Source organism: Cyclopterus lumpus, chromosome 7, assembly GCF_009769545.1.
Source record: "Cyclopterus lumpus isolate fCycLum1 chromosome 7, fCycLum1.pri, whole genome shotgun sequence".
NCBI classification, from domain to species: domain Eukaryota; kingdom Metazoa; phylum Chordata; class Actinopteri; order Perciformes; family Cyclopteridae; genus Cyclopterus; species Cyclopterus lumpus.
The window spans coordinates 3,633,030-3,656,572 of NC_046972.1; the positions used below are offsets into that span (position 1 = coordinate 3,633,030).

Genomic DNA, 23,543 nt, shown 5'->3' on the forward strand with positions numbered 1-23,543 from the left:
ATTTTTTCATTGTCTAGAGCAGACCTCACCTGGTGCATTTATCTTATTCCACCACTTGGTGCTGCTACTAGCACACTAGTCACTACCCGGCAGTGTCCACGCAGATGTTGGTCAAGGCACATCTGTGTCTGTGTTGCAAGATGAGGAAGGATCAGTGAGCAGTGGAGTCAACCAGGTCAGGTTTATTTGAAGAAAAAAAGTTTATTTCACAGAATACATAACGGCTACATATTTGTGTCAGGGTAAATACAAAGTTTGAACATGCTTTGATGGTTGCTAGGGATGGTCATCTTCTTCAAAAAAATAGATTCTCCTTACATCCCGACAGCGATCAATAAAATCAAAAGCTCGGGGAAAGAAATCTGGTATCTGTGGCCATCACAGAACTGTAGTAAGTCTGACTATGATATAGATGATTTACAGCCTGGTGTTGGTTTGTTATTTCACGCTTCAAAAATCAAAAAAACTAAAGTCTATTTGACTCTGAATTGACCATAATTTACTAAAAAAGGGGTCGGAAAAAAAACACTGAACTAGAGTCTCTTTACTAAAATATCTACTATTTGTTGACAAGAACATGTCTGTTACACAGTAATAATGGTGGAGTTATAAGGAGGAGAGGAGGAGGAGGCCCCGGAGCCACCTCACTCACAAGGCCCGTAATTAAAAAAATATGTGTGTATGTGCTTGTGTTTGTGTATGTGAGCTTGATACATGTTTGTTTACATGCCAATGTTTTGTTATGAACCTGTCACACCCAGATCCACGGCCACAGTTTTGACCTGAAGGGAAAGGGCTGATGCCGTGGTTAACAGTTATTTATATTTTAATTTGTTTGACTTTTCATGACCATAATATGGCACGGCCAAATCATTGTCATGTATTACTACCACTTTCTGTTGAGAATACAAAAAATGGCGTCTCAATATGAATAAAGGTTCATTAAAAATAATTTGATCAAGGCTATGTGTGATAGAAATACAAATAAAGTAATGTATGAAGAGATATAAATCAGGTAATCACCTCCATCTCGGGAATATCAGTGTTTAATTCAGCCAATCCAAAATCCAGTATCTTTACGCTCCCCTCGGAGAAAGCGACCAATGAGGTGGGAGGAGGGGGGGGCTTAAAAATCCCAGTAATAGTACCCCACACATGCTTTTTCAGCCGCGTGTAGCTCCGCCCCCAGCAGCCCCTGCGCGGAGGGGCTGGACCGGAGCAAAAGAAAACAAGTTATATCAGTGGCAGGCCATGTTACTGAAGGTCTCCTCTGAGAATAAGGGGCAGCTCTTGAAAACCGGGGCTCATGATTAGCGAGAAAATGAACAAGGTAAGAAAGCGCAGTTCGCGAGAGAGCGTCTGGTTGAGTTCCCGTTCCCCTAAAAGTCAGCGAGGAGGATTTTTTGGGGGGGAGATGTCTGCGTGATGCTGAGTTTTCGTGTGTCGTCTGCGCAGTTGCGCACTCGGGTGAATTGGTCTTCTTCTTGCCGCTCAGCCGCTCAGTTCGTTGTCGGAGGCGGCTCCTTTTAAGAAAAAGTAGTTTTGTAGTTTTCAACAGGGATATTTAATGTGCCCGACGGTGTGTTTAAGTAAGCTATATTTTCTTTTTGATAACCTCGCATTATAATAGGATGTGCTCATTAGCGTCTTGACTGGCATTTCATTCACTGTGTGGAAGTTTAGTCTCTTGGACTTGTTCTCCGAGACTTCGCTCGAGGCGCCGCACCTCACGAAGCTGACAATAAAGTGTTCTGAAGTCATATGATGCGTGTAGCGCCCCCTCCGCGAGCCCCCCTGTTACGGCAGCGACGGTCAGTTATTGTTAATGTCGCAGTCATGTTAGAGGGGGGGGGGGCATGTAGCTCATGAGCGTGAGCATGGTTTTAGCCGAAGATAAGAAAATTAAATAAAAATATTTACATTAAAATGGAAATAATATATCAAATATAATCTTAAAGTTTTTGGAAATACATTTAAAATGCAAAAATAATTGTAGGTACTTTACCATTTTGTAGGGGGATGAGAAAAAGAAAAAAAAAGTGCCGAGATACTTAAGTTACGCTGCATTTCTGGCCTGAAAAAGTAGTGCCCTGTCAAAGACGTGCTGCGATGACGTGCTGCGGCTGAGCGTGTAATGCACAATTCCCCCGAGGGCACGTCAAGAGCAGGAGTTGACTAAAAGGATGCTTTCAAGAAACCACGTGGTATCCCCCCCCGTGCAGGATCACACTTCACTGCAGTGTGCGTGTATGCCCGCACTGATTATTGCCAGTTAATGGCGGTTCGCTCACCCCTCAATTAGTGTTGGCTCCGCATCAGGGTCCCCTGTCAGGGTTCCCATCCTGCTTCTGCGACACGAGGAAAGCGGCCGCGCATTAACAACAAGATAACATTGTCCAACCTCTCCAAAGCTTTCCTCTGCGGATAATGGGCTGGTCGTGAACACTTGTTCTCCTCCCGCGTGGACCGGATGTAGGCGGAGGTCAGTCGGCAATTTTGATCCAATTGGAAAAGGAGCTCTTTTTTAAAATTGTATGCAGTTTTCTTCGGAAAAAACAGGCAACAGGCAACGACAAACACCTTTGCACAATACTGTTGCTGTGGCCGGTGTCCAGTCGGTATCCTTGTAACTGAGAGGTTTGATGGTCCAGAAATGGCCCATGATGGCTGTGTTTCCTTGGGATGACGCCCCCTCTCCCCTGTTCACTGCCAGGCTGAAAGGCTGAAACAGAGCCTGGCTCACGTTCCCTCGTGCTGAAGCAATAAGGCCGTTGTGCTTGTATACCTTCCCATCCAACAGTGGACTTGGGCCTAAAAGGTGTTTTTAATGATACTGAGATTTGGTCATGATTTTTTATTTTTATTTTTTATTATCTTTTTGTCGCAAAAATAGAGGAGCGACCTCATCTGCCTCTTGAGGCGCAGATGGAGTGCCAACATAAGACACAGGGCTCTGGCAAAACTACACAGTTGTCAGGCAAAAAAAAGTTGAGCGGGCTCTTGCCCGACTTTTGCAACGCCAAGCGACATCGTCCAGCAACTCCTGTCGGCCCCTAGAGAACAGATTAGCAGCTGATTCCACTGTTGGCTTCAGAGATGGCCTGCTAATTCTTACCTACGGTCAACGGCATCGGTGTGTGTTTGGATGCTGCTGTGTGTGTGTGTGTGTGTGTGTGTGTTTGTTTGCTTTTGTGTGTGTGCGTGTGTGTTTGTTTGCTTCTGTGTGTATGGGTTTGTTTCTGTGTTCGCAGCAGGAGTCCTAGAGAACGGAAGTGCATCATGGCGGCACGCTGACCTCACCTCGGGAACAAGCAGTCTCTGTTCCCTCCTCAGCCTGTCCCACCCTTTTAGACTCTCTCTCACACACACACACACACACACACACACACGCACACACAAACACAACGCACATTTTAAGAAAACACATGCTGGACTTAATGCCCGAAAGAATGAGGCAGGAACCCAGATGCCCAGACCCATGTGAGACGCTCTCAATGAAGGGTGGGGTTTAAGTACACAAGGACTCACAAACACACTACTGAACACGGCTGTTTGAGATGTAGTGCATGACGCATACTGAAATGAGCAGACATTACAAACATCTGACTTGTTGTCCATTTCTAATGGACATTCAATGTCCCTTTCACAGAAAAGGAGATTCCGGGTTTTCCATTGAAAATGAGCAAAACATTTTCTGCTCTTCTTTGTCTTATATGATAGTAAAGTAAAAATCTCCAGGGTTTTTGGAGCTGTATTGAAGAAGACTTGAAACTAGAGATTGAGACCACAAACTCATGTTTACAATGTTTACTGAGGGAATAAATCAAGAGTCATTTTCCCATAGACTTCTATACAATCAGAGGAGTCGCCCCCTAAAGGCCATTAGAGAGAATGCAAGTTGAAGTCACTTCTGCATTGGATTCACTTTTCAGGTCTGGAGGTTGATACTTGTTAGTAACCACGCTAACAAGCTTGCTTAGCTATAAGTGAGGAGAGGAGAGCATTATACCATCCAACAACTCTACGTTGAATGAATTGATGAGGTCAAATACAGAGTAAACAGCCCAGTGCAGTGGAAATGGAGAGAACCCCAGAGAGCTTCACTGACTAGTGCTAGCATGTTGCCGGTGTCGTCCCTACGTCACCAAGCTAAGAGAACACCACATTTCCTGAAGATGTGCCAAAGGACTTTGCCACTTTTAATACACGATCTAGAGTCAGACTAAATTTACCTCAAAATGTAGGAAATTCTGATGTCAGTTCTTCCCAGATTTTCTGCATTTGGAGACCAAATCTTTAAAGGGGAACTCCAGGTGTTGCAGAGCACTACTGCATAAGTTAACAAACAGTTTGTATAATACCTTGTGTGGCCCAGAGGGAGCGGCTCAAAGTCTGATAAATGTTCTTCCATGATGTCACCTGAGCCATTGACTACGTTTCTATGCACAAAACATTCTGGGTTTCGCCCATATTCTGAATACAATTTTAATATTCCCTACTTAGTGCTTTACAGGGCTAATGAAAGGAATATTAAAATAAATTAATCTCAGGGTGTGGAGTTAGAAAGAAGTTAGATTCCCCAACCTTTCTGCTCGAGGCTAGAGGCTACATTAGACATAATACCAGAATAACCCACCCAAATTTGTACAGTTGGGTGAATGGAGTCTCATTGCATTGTGAGTAATGTGGGTGCCAGGTTTCTCACAAGAAAGAAGAATGCGTGTGAAATGCTAACTCAGTGGAGTGCTCTTTTAATCAAGAAGTGAATCAGCACAGTAATCATCATATTTATTAACATTCTTATGATTATTCATACAAGCGGATACAAGCGGCCAAAATGAGCTTCCTCCGTAGGGTGGCCGGGCTCAGCCTTAGAGATAGGGTAAGGAGCTCGGACATCAGGGGGGAGCTTGGAGTCGAGTCGCTGCTCCTTCGTGTCCAAAGGAGTCAGCTGAGGTGGTTCGGGCATCTAGTCAGGATGCCTCCTGGACGCCTCCCATTAGAGGTTTTCCGGGCACGTCCAACTGGTCGGAGGCCCCGGGGAAGACCGAGGACACGCTGGAGGGATTATATCTCCCGGCTGGCCTTGGAACGCCTCGGGATCCCCCAGAATGAGCTGGAAAGTGTTGCGGCTGAGAGGGAAGCCTGGGTCGGCCTGCTGAACCTGCTGCCACCGCGACCCGATCCTGGATAAGCGGGTGATAATGGATGGATGGATGGATGATTATTCAAGAAAACTATTGTTAGTTGCAGTTGTCAGCGAGGGGGCGAGCCACGACAGTGATGAGATGATGTCATACAGTTTGGCCCGGTGGTTATCGGAGACGCTCAAATTCAAGTGCGCTGCAAAGGAAGTAGGTGGGCGTGATCAAATGATCCGACCCCTTCAGATCAGAACTGACCCCGAAGCAAAGTTGCTGAACATTAATGCTCTAAAGACAAAAGGAACACTCACAGAGGTCTCCTAATGACAAAATCAGGAGGAAGCGTTTCCCCCTCAAGGCGTCTTCTTCCAATGCGTGCCCTCACTGACCATCTGCAGCTGAAGCTGAGGTCACAGGCCTCTAGTCACTAATGTACCAGTCCCACACAATGTCCATCATTGTCTAAATATCAAGACTATTTTTAGAGAGAAAAGGACCAAGAGTTTCCAGGGACGTGTGTGTGTGTGTGTGTGTGTGTGTGTGTGTGTATGCGCACAAATAGTTTCTGTGTATTTTGTTTGTATGCACAAAAATCTGTGCCCGCGAGTGTGTGCATCTCTTGTACGAGCGTCCAACCCCTCCCTAGTTCAATCCAGCTCCTGTTCTGTGACGGCTGGCAGACGTGCAGCGAGGAAAGGGTGGAGGGTGGGGGGGGATCTCTGGTTAGAAAGCGTTTCTTTGACTCTGGTAAACCTCGGGGCCCCCCCCCCCCCCTTCTTCTTTTTTTTTTTCTGCCAAAAAAGCTAAAAATATTAGAAAAAGGACCTTCTTGTGCACAGCAGATGTAGGAGAGGTGGGGTCTGTCCTGGCTCAAGAGGGGGTACAGAAAAGAGGAAAGGGGAAGGCTGTCTGTTTGTCCTGGACTGTCTTGCAGGGATACGCATCAACACGTGAGTGAGTGTTTGTGCGCAGCTTGTGTGTGTGTATATATATATATCTGTGTGTAGTTTTTCTTCCTGTGGTCTCAGGTAACCGTTTGCAATTTTGTGTCACTTCTGTGGAAATGTAGGCACCCCCCGTAAGGCAGGTGGTCCCGGTCCGGTTCACCTGCGTCCATCGACAGCGCGAGTGACTGAATATATTTGTTCATTTCCTGCTAAGTGGATGAACATCGTGTTCTTGTTTTGAATGTTTTCAGTCTGTTTTCCAGCTTGTGTTACTGTCCGGCAGCAGAAGTGATCTAGCCCGGTGACTTTATTAGCCCACCACGCCGTGACAGATAACACATGTTTCTAACCAGGGGAAGATGTTTTTCATCCTTTACGGTGAAGACGGTAATTACTATCCTGGGGAACTGTGCTCAGCATCACAGGCTGTTGTTTTTTAAGTACTTCTACACTCTACGCTCTTCCAGCTGTTTTCTGCTTCCTCTGTTAAAGTCCCCCTTAAAGTTGTAAACCTCCCTCACTGACGGGTCCTTTTTCCGGACTCCCTTTGTTGTGAAGCGTTGTTTTGAATAGATAGCAGCAGTTAACCAAGTTGGCTTTCCTTATTTTGAGGTGATTGTATATTTATTCTGCATTTATTTTTCTTTCTTACATAACAGTTAAAGTTGCTAAATACAAAGTTCAGAGCATTAATATGGCAGCAAACAACTATTAGCCAACTAAATATATATATATATATATATATATATATATATATATATATATATACTGTATATGAAGTAATGTCTACCAGAGCAGAGAATGAAGTCTGGCATTTCAACGGGCCATATTGCTCATGCAAGTTCTGCACAATGAGCAAAGATTGTTTGGCTTGTTAATTTTGGTGATTCTGTGTAGGCTAACATAAGTGTATTTTATTAGATATTCGGCCAAGTGGCTAATTTTACTGGCTAACACAACACTATGGCTAGCATATATTTGACAACATTTGGTAATTTATGTATCTGAACCATAGACTGTATATAAGAAGTGATTGTAGTTATTGTGACGTCACCAGTTGGGTTGTGGATTGTTGTATTGAAGCTTTGAGTTTTTGCTGTTGCCATCTTGGATTACGACCGTCACCATGTTGTTGTTTTTTGCAAAACATGAACAACGGAAGTTACCATATTTTTAATGCGATGGAGTGACGTAGAAACGCCATATATGTCTCTGGTAGCGGCAGTGACCTGCCAATCACAGTAAACCCGCCCTAAAGTATCCCCTGCTTTATGGTCTATTTGATTCTAAATGGAGCATACTTTACTAAATGAACATCACGCTGTATTGAAGAAGACTTCAAACTAGAGATTGAGACCATAAACTCATGTTTACAATGTTTACTGAGGGAATAAATCAAGAGAGAAGTAGAGTCATTTTCTCATAGACTTCTATACAACCAGACTTCTTTTTGCAACTGGAGGAGTCGCCGCCAGACTGCTTTAAGACACTTCAGCATCAGCTTCACTCGGCAGACCCGGAGGTTGCTGCCTGATCTTAACAGCAAGCTAGAGATTTGATCATTGATTCATTGTATTTTATAAAGAAGAGGCCTTGTCTTTAAATCTTTTATCCTTTCCAAGTCAGTTGTTTTAATCATGATAACGCTCCTGAACTAACCGACTTGCTAACCAGCCAACGAGCTTCATGTTGTAAATATTGTTGTAATTCAAATTTGCTCAATACGAAGAACCAGGTGTGGGTGTAGGTGGGTAGCGGTTCTGGGCGCAAGCTTTACAGCACCCGTTGCCCGGACCTCATCAGTACCCGGGGGCTGTGGACCTTGTGCTCCCAGAGCTGGACTGCCGGCACGATTGTCAACCAGTCTGATTTCCCAACCCACATTTCGGAAAACACGGACCCGTCTCGTTTACCATGCTAAATACAGTTCACTCTCATTCCAAACCCATTTGGTAGCGGTTGTAAAGCTTTTGACCATATCACAGCACCCCCCCACACAGTGTTAATGGAATTGTCTTAAAGGAAATTAAAGCTTGCCCTACCAAATGGACCAACTGTTTCCAAGTTAAAGAATTAACCTTAAACCTCTATAAGATAATTTTAAAACTAAAATAAGTGTCTGCCTCAACAGTCACATAGCAAGTTGCATTTGACTCAGAAAGGCAACACTCGCAACCGTAACATTGAGAAGATAATTGTTTCCTTCAGCACGTCATGCCTTTACGATCAAAACCAAGTTCCTCGCATGAACCAGAGTACAGCAGCTTATCCACACAGGACTGTATACAGTGTTCAGTAGCGTAGCGGTGTATCACTGTCTGACCATGAGTGCCTGTGGTTGGACTATATCGTGGTCTTGATTGTGTCTGTAACCGGAAGAATGCTGCCAACCTCTCAATCTATGTGTTTATCTCTCAGCCCACATCACCACAGCCGTTTAGCTGACAGTAACTGGTTGCTTTTTTTAAACTCAGTGTATAGCCTTGTGTGTATATGTCTGTGTGTACATAGCCTAGACACACACACACTTTATTATATTATTGCTTACATTCACAGAATGGATACTACAGACTAAATCTACAAAAACACAAGAAACATTTTGGTTTTGTGAAAGTGTGTCAAAAGTCAAGGCAGAGATAACGTGATGTTGTTGAAATGGCGAAGCAGCATTTGGCATGTTTTAAGGGTTCAGGAAAGGGTGAACTTGGCATAAGGGAGGAGAGATGAATCAAGGATTCATCAAAACAGGATCAAGATAAGAGGAGAACTTTTCATGAAGTCTGTGCGGATTCTTTGGGTTTGTTACTGCAAGAGAAGTGTCAACGAGAACAGGCAAAGTCACGCTGAGTCAAATGGAGATTAATAAAACCGTTGGAAATGGAGGATTTTCCAAAAGTAATGACCACATAGTTTTTAAATCTCAATCCCCATGACCAGCCCCCCGAGCCACCCACCCGGTTCCACCGTTCAGCGGGCTGCGGCCGTAGCGCACACTTGTGCTGCAGCAGGAACGCGGCTGGCAGAGGGTGATGCCAGGCAGGCAGCTGTCCAAACACGGCCCAGTCCCCAGAACAGAACGCTCCAGAGCGGCAGGATAATGGGAAAGGAGTGTGTAAACAGCAGCCTTTCTTTGTTACCAAGGAGGAAAAGCATGCACAGGAAATAAAGCGAAACAAAAAAGCGTTATGTGCGTCAGGTCAATTATATGAAGCTACAGACTTGTGGACACTGAGTAGGTTTGCTGGCGTGAAAGCTGTTTTCTCGTGGTGATGGTGTTGATGGTGTGTTTGCTCTCAAATTTGCTCGAGAGATGTTCCGATACCATTTTTTTCCTACAAATATCTGTGTATACATTACATAAAAACACCATTCAAATAGGAAATAAAAGACTTTTTATTTAAACATTTGGTTAAAGTAAAAGCAAAAGAGAGAGAGAAGAAAAAAGGCATACATTGTTATCAATTTGTAATATGAGCTAGTGTTATGAAGTTAAAGGGAGTTCTCTAATTGTAACACTGTTAGTTCTGTCTGTCTCCCCAGTGTCTGTTAATTACTCATTCCCTTCACCTGCCCTCAGCCACTCCTCTGCCTCCTTAATGACTCATGCACTACACCTGTGGTTTTCCCCCTTATATATACTCCCATTCTTTCCCTCGTCCCGTGCCAGATTGTCATGCGTTTAGTCCTTGTTCTTCCCTGTTTTGCTGCGTTCACACAAAACGCGTTGAGAATATTCTCAACGCGTTTGGTGTGAACGCAGCATAAGTCTTTTGTGTGAGTAAAAAGAGTTTTGTTTCCCCGTTAAAAAAAACTTTCTACTCCGAAAAAGGAAAAACAATAAACTCAGGCTGGAAAGGCGAAGTCATACAAAAGACTAACGCGGACCACCAAGAACAACATGGACTAAACACATGGCATCTACGACACAACGAAACACATGACAATCTGGCAGGGGACAAGGCAAAGAATGGGAGTATATATAAGGGGGAAAACTACAGGTGTAGGGCATGAGTCATTAAGGAGGCAGAGGAGTGGCTGAGGGCAGGTGAAGGGAATGAGTAATTAACAGACACTGGGGAGACAGACAGAACTAACAGGGTGTTACACTAATATATATATTCTATATTCCTGTGACATTTTCAACCAACTAATTATATATATATATATATATAGTTATAATTATAATGTACCTTTTCCCAGCACTCATTCTTCATGAAAAGAGCTTAAACGCATCATAATGTAGTTCAATGCAACCTCCGTTAACATTAGTGTCGTTGTTTTAGCCGAGCAGGACTGTGCTGCCTACACGGCCGCTAACAACTAACCTCAACTAGTGCTCCGACTGCTTATATCCGCGGCGGTGTGTTGTTCACAATGCATCATCGTCATCATCATCAGTTTGCACATGTGCAGTACGGATCTGGCACGATGTATGGATGAGATGGCGAGGGATGTGTATTGTTGTTGTTGTTCTTCCTGTGGAGCATAAATGAGCTGATGAATTATATGACATAATGTGATGCAACACTCACTTTTCTCCTACCGTCATGTAGCCATGTAAGAAAACATGCTAAGCAATCCGCCTTCTGAGCCCTGGGTTGATAGAGTTTTCATGTTCAAAGCCCCAACAGAGTCACGTCAGACCCAGTCATCTGTAGACGTAATCCCATGTTTGGTAACAAAGAGGCATTGGGCGGGAAGGACTACCACAAACACACACACACACACATCCCCGTACTGCTCTCTTTGTGAGGACCTTGATTAAAATACTGCATTCCAAGGCCCCTTACCCTAACCGTAACCATCCCGACTTAATGCCTTACCCCGACCCTGAACCCAATTCTAAACCAAACCGTAAAATCTGAACGTCTGAACCTTCAAACGGGGCCCTTGACGACGTGGGGACCACACTCAACTTGGTCCTCACAAAGATAGACGTACAAGCACACACCAACTGTGGTATACACACATTGTTACAAACATGGACATGATGAAGAAATGGACCAACACATTTGCTCATTTTACTCTTTCCCAAACCTTCTCACACACACACACACATACACACTCACTAAGGATTATAGTGTGGTATGGGCGGGAACCACAAGGATTATTACTGGAAGACAGTTATACAACCAGAACAGGAGTTCAAGAGGCAAAGGGAGTAGAGAATGGATGTAGTTATTTTGTGCACATGCATACCATGCACCCAAGTCTGCCTAACACACAAGTTAAAGCTGACAGTTCTGAGCTCCTGTCATCATTACACACTGTGAACTCACACGCCATTACTTTGTTTTCTTCTCCTTTTGTGAGGAGTTGGGGAAGTCCAAGTTCTTTTCTTGTTTTCATCCTGTCGTATGGAAGTGGACAGAGGGTTAAACTCTTGGATGAAGGTCAAACAAGGATTCTTGCATTTGTTTCCGAGAGTAAGAAGCTCCACAGACTGTGTTGCCACGTCTGGTTCTGTGCTGTATCGGGTTTCTAACTGAGCCTGAATCTCCTTTTCCCTTGTGTGTGTGTGTGTGTGTGTGTGTGTGTGTGTGTGTGTGTGTGTGTGTGTGTGTGTGTGTGTGCAGGGGGGGAAGGGAGAGCCCCACGTCTTCAAGGAAAAGACCTTCAAGAAGAGGCGACAGTGCAGCGTGTGCCGCCAGAACGTGGACAACGTCGGCTCCTTCTGCAGAGGTAAATGTGTAGTGGTCGGCAGTAGAGCAGTTTGGTCCCTCAGGACCAAGTGAGTCTGAAGGTCCGAGATGAAACGGGGTAAGCATCCCCATGGCGGGCTGCAGGATGTAGGCTGTGACACGTATGACTGAAGGGCAGCGCACACACCAGCTGTGTCGCGTAGTTTGATCCCTGCCGCTCATACTGGACTTTTGACAGTCTGACAAAAGGGTTACGAAGGCAAAGTCTGGTGAGCGAATGGGACACAATAAGTGCATGTCAGCAGGGACTGTATAGAAGAAGTGGGCTTAGTAACAGTGACGTTACCCATTGACTGAAGTTTTGAAGCCTCGGGTTTGGCCCCATCTTGGGTTCTTTGCAATCGGAGGAGACTCGAGAGGGTGGAGCTTAGTACAACCAAGCACTGAAGAAGGCATTTTTGTGAGATCACGTTGTAACAATTAAATTTCAGCCATTATGTATTGTATGCTAATACAGCAGGATGATGTTCACTCTAGTCTCACTGTAGAATTTAATATCTCTCTTAACAAATGGAGATTCTAGTTTTGTTTCTGACAAATACAAAGCAAGGTTACCTCATTACTTACATATGCAGACTAAACTCATGCTCTATACTAATTTTGTCGTCTTTTTTTTTTCTTCCCCATCCCTACTTTCATTCCTCTTAGTTTGCAAGACAGCCACCCACAGGAAGTGTGAGGCCAAGGTAAAGATGCACCTCACACACACATACACACACACACACACACACGCTTATAAAGCATGGCCTCAGAATAATCAGTGTGTCAACAGTTGCGATACACTCATGGACAGTATTGAATGTGCTATAATCAGATAACGAAAAGTAGAACATAACTGTGAAAAGGCAATGCTACTAGAAATGACGTCTGTAAATGTAGGTCATATAAATAAGCATTGATGACTTAGTCGCGGTAATAATTCCGGTAAATCTTTCCACAATACATACGATGCAATTCCATTGAATCAATACAGCTTGATATGAAGTAAATCAGTATTGATCACTGTAACATAAACTATTTGAAGTCATCAGTTTTGACACAACCTTCTCTGTAGCAGGTTAAATGACCCAAGGTTATGCCCAGATGTTGACCCACTAATCTTAGTGGGAGATTGCAACCCTGGCTACATGTTCATGTGACTCGAGGAATAACATGCAAATGCTTATCTAAGCTGGTTCCGTTGGCCGCTGTGCATACGGGCAGGAGCCTCGGCGGCTCTGCGCATATGAAGGCCGCTCGGTCACATTCCTCAGAAGGAGCTGCGAGCCTCGCTCGGACCCCACGCTGCGGGTCCCGTGAAAGGATCATTGATGGAGGGGACGGCGTAATGAATAGACAGAGGGATGCAGAGGGGAAGAATGCCAGTGATGAAGAAGGGGGGGTATAGCGGCTGAGGCAAGGAGCCAGCGGGGCGAAGGAGACGGCCAGGGGCGAGGTCACGTGGCAAGGACGGGCCTCATTCCTCCAGCGTCACTCCGTCATCTCGTCTTTTATCTGAGGGGAGCCGAGCTGAGGGCGAGTTCAGAAATGTAGCGATAGCGATGGCGTTGACGCAAGCTTTGAAATCACACTTTTCAAGCTTTTATCCTTGTTTACACGTTGGTTTGCTTCTGGGCATGTTTTTCTTTTGTTCTTCGAGGGGCATTATGGGAAATTGTGCATATTTACTTTCTTGCAGAGTTATTAGTCTTCACACATTTGTTTCCTTTCATTTTCTTTGCCATATATACATATTTTTTCAAACCGTTGTTTCTGTCATGACCACTCCACACAGAACGTGAACATCAGAAGCAGAGAAGTGAAAAACATTTCGTAGCGAGGTCGATCATCAGATCCTCTCATTAGTCGTAATGTTTTTTTTCTCTCTTGGAAAGAAAAGCTGAATCGGTCCATTATGCAAAAAGGAAAGTAGATTCATCGCTCTCCAGAAAGGAGTGGGTGACTGTGTAGTGGGACGGCATGATGTCTAGCTGTTGACTGGTTGTTAGGAGACTGATTTCCATCGCCGCTGCCCAGGAAGGGTGTGGTCGGATAAGGCGGGCCGCCGTGTCCATCGGCTGTTATCTAACCTGGTATGAAGGGCGGGGGGCGGGTGGGGGGGGGGGGACCTGTGGCAGGACGGAGCTGAAGACGCCGTCCATCTGTTACACTGTGAGTTCTTATTTTGTGAGGCCAGAGACGTTCTTAATGTCAGGTCCCAGCAGTCGGCCTGCCAAGCTGATCAGCTTCAGCCCTCCTTTCCTACAAGCCCTTATTAGTCCAAGGTGTGTCCCCCCCCCCTCCCTCGCTGGCACCTTGTTCACATTTGGCAGTTATTACCCGCAACCTCGTGTACGAATCATTCCACCTTCACCGTTCCTCCGCGAGGGTGTTCATCGTGTGTTCTTGTTCGCTCGCACATCTGGAGACCCGTCATCTGGGGGCCATCCCGCTCTGCCCGGGCTCCCATTCACACTTCCGCCCGTCTGGGGTTTGCCGTATGCTTGTGACAAATCTTTTTAATTGATGGCACCGGTTCGCTTCGTTCTCGAACTCCCCTCCTAGAGAGAGAATGATCAGTGATGATGTGTTTGTTTTCTCCGTCTCGTCTGTCACTGTGTTCCCTACTCTTTGCCCACATTAGCCTCCAGCTGACTCATCTCTGTTCTATTACAAAACACACACAGACTGTAGAACAGAAGGTCATCAACCGCTGTATCTCAGCATGTTTTCTTTCTCAGATCGCCGTTCCTCCTTATCTTTGATCCCAAGTGGAAAATCCAGTCTGCAGGGACTTGAAGGTTGGGAAAAGACATGGGGAGGAGGGGGTTGTAACAGTGGGAGGAGGAAGGATTAAAATTAGTGAAATGCAGCCCGTGACGAGTTGACTGGCATGCCGGCCTAATTAGGCAAGAAGAGGAATTTCCGCTGCTCGGGGAGGAAAAAACGGAGAGACCCAGGAGAAATGGTCCGCTGCTTGGCTGAAAGCCTCGGACTCTTCTTGGCTGGCTCATGAGCAGACTTGGGATTGACGTGGAGTGACTCAAAGTATTTGGCCGTTACGCCTAAGTAGACCGGGTTTGACCACTTTGAGTTTCTTCATGAGTTGTTTGCCGATGATTCCCAAAACGACACACATGACCGTTCTCTTTAACGTTTTCAGCTCGTGGTTGATGTTGTAGAATGGAACTACTCGGCTGGGTTCAGGCAACAGAACTACTTGGTTAAGTTTACGAGGAGAGTGCGGTTTGTTTCCTCACGTACGTAACATTAAATGACTCAACATGTTGACTTTTGGTTTCATACGGGACGCGAACAGCGGTGTCCTGGGTGAAAGTCCTGTTTGTCAGCTGGCTTCCTCCTCCGCTCCCGTTGTAATTGCTACGGCCACTAGAGGTCGCCGCCTCACAGCAAACGTAAAATGCGTGTCGTAATAAGCTGACGTGTTAATGGTTTAATCAATTCACCAAGTAATGATGCGTTGATCAATGAGTTTGGTGGATATGAAGATTGAGCAATTTGAGGAAATTTTTTCATTTGCATCATAAATTATTTTCTATAAATGAAACGACAAGCCTACGAAGTAGAGTATTAAACATTCTGAGAAGAACCTTAGCATGACCGCATTTATATTATTCTATATTCTACATTACACATGTATCCTAATACAACAGTGCGTATTATATCTCACGAAAAGTCCCAAATGTTTCGTGCATAGTTATCTATATATACATAGACCCATTTAGCTCTCATTTGTTAAGATATTACATTCCAAGACAAAAATAGAGTTGTGGGATCTACTTGACTTTACCATTGACATTTGTGCTGCTCCTCATGAAAGCGACGAGCAGCCTTCAACTCTCACTGACTGACTGCTAAAGCATCCTCCAGATGCTGCATGTGGGCGTGTCGCTGTTATTACAATCCCTGCTTCCTCTCCGCGCATCGGGATCTCGTCCTTATCTCGCTGAACACGTCGAAAAGAAAACCAACGTGTGGACATGACACCGAGCGGAGAAGTGCTCCTCTTTACAAGAAGAGGATGTCCAATCAAGTTTAGATAGGTGGAGAGGAAGTGGGGGCGGATGCAGGGATGAGAGGAAGAGCAACAACGTTTGATGTTCCCCCAACACAAATGGACAGTTGCGGTTTGGAGTCCTGCTGCCGCTTTATTTTTAGGAAAGAAAATGCATTCTAGATGAGAGGGTGACGGGAGGGGGAGGGGCAGTCTGCTAAATACACTTATTGTTTAAGCCTCGTTCTTTCTTTGTACGCGTCACTATATATATATATATATATATATTTATATATATATATATATATATATCTTCGTCCGGCGAACACAAACAGATCAAAGGAAGCGACGAGGAGACAGAATGATGGCAGAAATGTCAGAGCAAGGACACATCACAGCTGACTCACATCCACCCTCCCCACTCCCACCACAGACTTCCTGTCAAATTGGCTTCCTGTGATGCTGCTCCAGGAATATGTCTCTCATAGCTGTTAGGTATTGGACCATGCATTGAAAAAACATCTATTGTAAGCAAACTTCTGAATCAATTCAGTGGGGGGGGGGGGGGACTACAGGAGTCGCCACTTCGTCAGCGGCGGCCTCTGTAATTGTCGAGATAGGCCGTCGGGTTCCATGGGAGAGTTAAAACCGCAAGCTTGACTGGGCTGAGTCGGGACCCGGGCCAGCGGGGGCGTGCACCAGTAGGGGGAAAGTGCTAATTGGCCGGTGGGCTTCGTGAGTCTGCCGGGGGAAGAGGCCGCTTGAGAGCGCTGGCGCCCACACCTCCTGGTGGAGGACACGAGGTTATAGCGATAGCAAATGTCCCGCTGTCTAAAATCACCTCCTTTGGATGATAAAGACAACGGAGCCATCCTGATCGAAGCAGCTATGCACACAGTCTGGAACACTAGGAGGGGGAGTAGCCCTTATTAATGTGACGAGTGAGACGCAGCTGAGGCTCGATGGCGGTCTGTCATAACGAGGAGGCTCTCCCATCGACGATCTCTCCGACTAATCTCACCCCGGACCACTTCCTGCTTTGTTTATTTATCCGCGTTTATTTTCAAAAGGGGTCAAAAGAAAGTGTGGAAAAGAGGGAAAAAGTCCAGAGGTGTTGTTTCTGCTTGAAGTCCCCTCGCGCTAATACAGGCTGGATGCTTTTCTCCTGAAGCCCACCTTGTTCCGATTTAGGGTTTACATTCGACATGTGGGGTGCATCTGACGGGTCGGTGGTAAAGCCGAGCGGGGTAACTCCGTGCAGAAGGCGGACCATCTGCCTGCCCACCTGACAACTTTTAAGTTTGAAGCGACAGAAAACGCTTCCACCCACGTTAACCACGAGGTCTTTAGTCAACAGGTGGATACACACACGTGGAAATGTCCCAAAGATAGAGCATGTGATTGCTAAACTCGAGTCCCAGCACACACACACACACACACACACACCTTAACATTATTTGTTATGTTTTTTCCTCCTGTTTAGAAGGATTCTAATTGGCTCAGACCGCTCTTTTCTTTTCTTTACATGCATTCCTTTTACCGTTCATCTGTGTGGAATTCGAGCTCTGACAGGAAACAGGTGTAAGACATTGAGACGCACAGTGTTGCTCAAACTCTGGACGAGCTATCGCCTTGAAGGTACAGGGCTGTGTTTCGTATGTGGAAACGGGTGGTGAGCTTCTTCCGTACATTAACCTCAACGCCCGCTCAAATTAGCCCGTCGGTGAACATTTAAGCCTCCGGCGCCGTCAATAGCTGAAGACGTTTTGGGGTTGTCCGTCCATCCGGTCCATTCTGGTGAGAGCACGGGAGCACCTGGGCGGCGTTTCTTCAACTTACATCCACCTGGACTCGTCATCGGATGGTGAAAGGTCAAAGGTCACTGCTCTCTCACATAACATGTTTTTTGGACATAACATATTTTAGGAACCAAGGTCACAATGTAATTTGATAGATTTTGAACATTCGTAGTTTGAATTTGAAATGAAAATTGAGATGTTCTCATTCGGGGATTGAATAAAATCAAACTGCAAACTTCCACAATGAATACATTAAAATGAAGAGCACAGTAAATGTGACTTATTTCACACACACTGAATCGCTCTCAAACTGGCGGGCCCCTCACAAAACACACCCGCTCCTCACACTAATAACATACCAGGGCTGCTACCTCACCCCCTAGTTATCCCTCTCGGAGCCCACAACGCTTAAGCCGCGCGTCCAGAGCAGAGAGCTGTGCATCATCCATTGGCCATGCTGCTTCTGGCTTTGATGGATCAAAGAGCACGTAAAAGGAGCCGAGGCCACTGCGGCAGAACATCAACAACAGCATCCCAGGTGACCCCCTGACTCGATCAGGAAAATGAAAGCAGTTAAAGGGCGCCAAAAGTGGTCGTAACAAGTTGACGGAACCAGGACAAGATTCCAGAAGGGTTTTCATTTGTCTCGCGGGAAGTTTGAATGCTGAATTGCTTATTTTTTCTTCCTTTTTTTTTTTACAATATCACCAGATTTCTTTGTGCCAAGCGGGAAATGAGGTGTTCGTTGACCCCAACGGTGACACGCCGTGCTCGTCGAACCTCCCAGATTTCGGAGGACTTTCCCGAATATACATCGTCCTCGCTTGGTCGAAAAATACATTTCCCCTTAGTCACGGCTTTCTAAGGCACACATGCAGCTTTACCCGTTTCTGATCCGTAACTTAACATTGTGCTCCGCTTCCTTCGCTCAATTAAAAAACATTTTTATTTGTCACACAGCTGTTCTCAAAAACTATGACTAACACGCATTTTGAGGTCAGATTGTCTCGCTGTTGATTGACCGCGTGGATGAGGTCTGGAGAAGGCTGATCTTCATTGTGCGCAAACAAACAGGCGAAACACATTGGCAAAAAGTCCCAGGATCCCACGGGAATTAATGCCGGGAAAGGCGAAGCAGACTACGACGAGAATTCTTAGGCGAGACCAGGTCTCACATCCCCACATTCAGCCCGGCATTCAACTGTGGACATGAGTTGGGGCGAAATGACTGCTATCTGTAAAGAGAGAGGTTTGACCGGGACAGGAAGTAGGGTAATTGCTTGCTTGCCGTGGCAGTCGGGTATTTAGTTTACAAGAATGACAGGAGCAGGGCTCAGCATGCAAAGGGCCCAGGGATCAAGCCCGGCCCTGCGGTGTGTTGAGAACACAGAGCCGATCAAAAGACCACATATGTGTGACGGCAGATGAGTTTCACATGTCGCTGCAGAGTCGAGCTCGCTGTCTCACATGCTCTGATTTTAAGAATGTAATGAAACTGATCTGCGTCAGCCAGAGGGAACTAAGAGGAATTAGAGCCACTATCTGCTTGTTAACTGGGTTCAGGCAGGGAATTAAAAAAACTATAATAGTAATGACAACACAGGATACAATTTGAGATTCATTTCTTTGTAGAATCGAAGGGGGAAAAAAACCAACTTCTGCGAGTGAGTCATTCGGGAATGTTGTCCAACTTAGTTGTCTGATAGCCGGACCTGAATCCCGTTTCCTGCGTCTTCTGTCAAATGAGGCGAGCCTCGATTTAGCTCACTATCTGTTCCTCTGGCTTCCTGTTGATGCCTGTAGTTACGTATGAGCATCGGTAAGAGACGGGGCTGTACTGCTTGAGAAAGACTAAAGGAAAGAAAGAAAGATTAACTGGACAACACACAAACACACACACACACACACACACGCACACACTGTGGTGACACACCCACAGGTTCAGGGCCTGTGCAACTTCCCCTTTGTGCACAATGAGATATACACAAGCCCTTGCCCTTTTCCTGTAGCCAAATAAACAGTCCAAAAAAGGGCTATGTTGCGGGAACTCTGCTTTGTGTGTGTGTGTGTGTGTTGTGTGTGTGTGTTACATAAGCATGACTGAGACCCTCCGCCCCTACTTCATTAGGGCTGCTGTTTCGGCTTCCTTTGGTCACAGTCCACTGACCTGTCGGCCCATAACAGACATGGGAGTTGGAGGCGTCGCTGTGCTTCGGGCCTGGTGCTTCGGTTCCGGTGCTCCTCCAGCTGTGCATTTGGCTTCAGTGCGCTTTACATTTTGCAGACACGTTCTCGAACATCAGCTGCACTTGTGTTTACCTGGCGCTTAAGTGCGTCTAAGTAGTTTCACAGACAGTGTTTGGGCTCCGTTCCTCCATCATGTAGCTCTTGAAAGTGTAGTTCTCCGTTTGTGCCCTCCCACCGCTGAGCTGTAAGGTGTGAAATACTATCTTAATCTTAGATTTGGCCATTGGTTGACAAATTGAGGGCGAAAATATGAGGATTATTTTTCTTCTTTTTGGTTTTGCGATACAGAGGCAGGAGGTAGGCTGCAGTGGCTAGCACTTTCGCCTCACAGCAAGAGGGCCGTGGGTTCGATTCCCAGTCGGAGCGGTCCTTCTGTGTGGAGTTTGCATGTTCTCCCCGTGGCAGCGTGGGTTCTCTCCGGGCTCTCCGGCTTCCTCCCACAGTCCAAAGACATGCTGCAGGTTAATTGATCTCTAAATGTCCCATAGGTGTGAATGTGAGAGTGAATGGTTGTATGTCCCTACATGTGCCCTCGATGGACTGGCGGCCCTGCCTTCGCCCTATGTCAGCTGGGATAGGCTCCAGCGCCCCCGCGACCCTAATGAGGATAAGCGGTATTGAAAATGGATGGAGGTTTGGTCCCTTGCTTTGCTCAAGCGACAAAACAAAGTAAGACACATATTAGCCGGACTTTCAGATGTTCTCTTAAAAAACTTTTAAATGTTAGCTAGTTAGTATTTTAGGAAATACCCATTTAATTCCTTACCAAATGTTGCATGAGAGGATTCCTGTCTGTCGGTGAGGCCAGATATGGTGCGAAGAGACGGTTAGCTTAGCTAAGCACAAAGACCGGCAGCTAGCAGCTAGCCTGGCCTTATAATACACCGACCAACACCTGTAGAATTCACTAATTTACACGTTAGGTCTCTTTTTGTTAAACCCTGTACCAAAATAAAAGGAATATAAAAGCAGTAAGTTGGAGTTTAGGTGCTGGAACTTTTCCGTAGCCAGGCTAGCTAAGCTAGGAAATTTCACGTGACAAGCTAACATTGTGATAAGCTAACGTTACTGTAAGGCAGTCGTATTTTTACCTTTTTTACACTATTTATTAAGTGCTCTCTCACATAACGTCTGAGACGCTTCGGTGTCATGATTTTGAGTGCGGTCGACATGCTTAATGATTCGTTAGCGCAAAGAGCAGCATGGCCTGATTGGGCGAGGCTAACCGGCTCCGGCGTCGTATTCAGTGGAAATAATCTCATCCGCTCTAAGCAAGAAAGCAAACAAGCATGTTTCCCTACTCATTTAACGGCATCTTTTGGGTTTTATTGGTGGATTTTTTTTGTCTGAGGAAGCATTTGCTCCTTATTATCCACCACCATTCACGTGTGGCTGCCCTTCCCTGTGTGTTCCAGGTGACCTCGGCCTGCATCCCGGCCCCCTCCAATGATCTGGTAAGTCTCCTTTTCTTTTCCTCGGTAGCATTCAGTGTACAACGACTGGTTTTCCCTTCTCCGCCTGGCCTTATTAAGAGTTATGGCTTCCCCAAAAAGTAACACCGTATGGTTTCCCCCGGCTGAGTTCCTTTTGGAAAGCCGAGCCCTCAACCCGGTTGGAGCTCGCTTTCATTCCCGAAGCACAGCAGGATTCTAGTCCCGAAGAAAAGAAGCAATATCAAAAAAGATTGTTGATGTTGCTACAGGAAGTAGTAATGTTTATCCATTAGAGAGTCTGTTTGTTTAATTAACTCTCCTTTCCTTCCTCTGTTGCCCTCCTCCCCCCCCACCCCCCTCTCGTTCTTCCTCTCTCTCACCTCCTTTCAACCTCCTCCTTTTGCCCTACTTCCTTCCCACCATCCTCCTCTTGCTCTTGCCCTTCGTCCTGTCACCGCCCCCTTACATGCATCCAGCAGCGTAGAGGGACCGCTCCGTCCCGACACATCCAGCACCTGGTGAGCACACCTCCCATTCTATCTCCTCGTCCTCCGAACCCCCACACCTTTTTTTCCTCTGCATCTTCCTTTTTTTCCTCACCCCCAGTGTCGCGCTATCTATCTTGAAAATGTCCAAACCCGTTTGTGGCTTCATTGAATTTGATTCGGCACATAGACTGGGCTGTGCTCGAGTTGAATGTGCTCAGCAGATCTGATGGCAATCTGCTGACGAGATGAAGAGACATCTTCGAGATCATATCTTACCCAAGAGGGAACGTTGCCTCATTGGGAGAGCACCAATGTGTTCGGCGACTTTCATGGCAATCGTCCCATCAGATCTGATGTTTAGTGTGTCAGAGGGGATGGTCGGGCCTGGCGGTGACTGTGAATATTGACATTGTTGTTTAAATAGTAAATGGAATAAAATAAATGGTTGACATGTATTGATTGAGGGCAGTGGTTGGTTAACTTAAAGTCTTGCATTTATTTTTGTGCGTAGAGGGGTATGATATGCAACAAAGGTCCCAAGGACGAAATGGAACCTGGGTGATTGAGGTTTAGCCTCAGCCACTGTGTATGTTGAGTGTTGAAATGTGCTTCCTCAACGCCCAGTGGTGCTCGAGGATGGATCATGTGTGGACTGTGCTCCACAGATGGATAAAGAAGTTGACGTTAATGCCGTGCTGAACTCTAGTGTTTGGACATTAATGTTAACATTCAGAGTATTAATATAGACCATATAGATATGGTGGATTAATGTCTACCCTTAGTGTGTGTTGTAATCCAAGCTCGTTTGTCCAACGACCGGCTATTCGCCGCCACTGTGCACTGAGCATTTCTTTTATCTATGATTCGGAGAGAAAACCTTTGAAATAACATTACACCTCTGTGTTACTCAATTTAAATGCTTTAGTAAATTGCTCCCTCTTTGTTTTATTTATGTGATTGTAACCGTAGACATATACAGTTGATATGGTTGACCTATGTATTGGTTCATTGTCTTTGGGTTATGGGATGGCCTCATTAACCAACCGTATCTTCTTTTTCACACAGGGGTCCACCAAGTCGCTGACCTATACCAAACAGAGAAACACCCTGCCGAGGTAAAGGTCATCTCATTCATTTCTTAATGCGACTACATGCCAGAAAAACAATGACTGAAAAACCATGTTAATGAATTTCCACATATGCGCCTTCCGGGTTGCCTTCTCTCTCCTCTCCGCTCCTCCAGGAGCTTCAGCGTGGACCGCGTGATGGAGAGAGTGATGGAGCGGCACTACGACTTCGACCTGACCTACATCACGGAGAGGATCATCTCCGTGTTTTTCCCCCCGAAGCTGGAGGAGCAGCGGTACCGCCTCAACCTGAAGGAGGTGGCGGCCATGCTCAAGTCCAAACACCAGGACAAGTTTCTGGTGAGGGAGCAGAGAAGCACCACACAGTAATGACAGGAGTGGTGGTTTGTCTGTGGTGTTTTTACTTAGCTGAAGATGCTTTGTTGCACAATAGAGACAATAGGTTCTGACACAGGAAGTACACATAGCAACCCACAAACTATCAGTCTTTTTTTGTTTTTTTCTGTCACACCCACGATAAAACCGCTGAAGGGATAACTGGCCACAGTGATAAACGTCTTTTCTCCTACAGCTCCTGAACCTCTCCGAGAGGCGCCACGATATCAACCGGCTGAATACCAAGGTAGAGCCTTGCTTGTAATCCTCGTAACGGAATTCAGTTCACAGCTTTTCACCTTTTTGACTTTCTTCCAACCACACGA

The 23,543-nt window shown here is 45.8% G+C and overlaps 1 protein-coding gene across 5 annotated transcripts in view; it reads left to right on the forward strand.

Moving 5' to 3' along the window:
- The first annotated feature begins 1,201 nt into the window (after positions 1-1,201).
- Positions 1,202-23,543, forward strand: part of tns2a (tensin 2a) — a 37,970-nt gene continuing 15,628 nt past the window's right edge. For 3 of the 5 annotated variants that reach the window (XM_034538175.1, XM_034538179.1, XM_034538178.1), the window contains exons 1-8: positions 1,202-1,330; positions 11,668-11,773; positions 12,442-12,479; positions 21,249-21,287; positions 21,743-21,784; positions 22,820-22,869; positions 22,998-23,181; positions 23,414-23,464. In XM_034538175.1, coding sequence (XP_034394066.1) covers positions 1,307-1,330; positions 11,668-11,773; positions 12,442-12,479; positions 21,249-21,287; positions 21,743-21,784; positions 22,820-22,869; positions 22,998-23,181; positions 23,414-23,464 — 534 coding nt within the window. In that variant the 5' untranslated portion in view covers positions 1,202-1,306. The remainder of the gene's footprint in view (positions 1,331-11,667; positions 11,774-12,441; positions 12,480-21,248; positions 21,288-21,742; positions 21,785-22,819; positions 22,870-22,997; positions 23,182-23,413; positions 23,465-23,543) is intronic. The other 2 variants (XM_034538176.1, XM_034538180.1) reach the window with 2 other exon arrangements.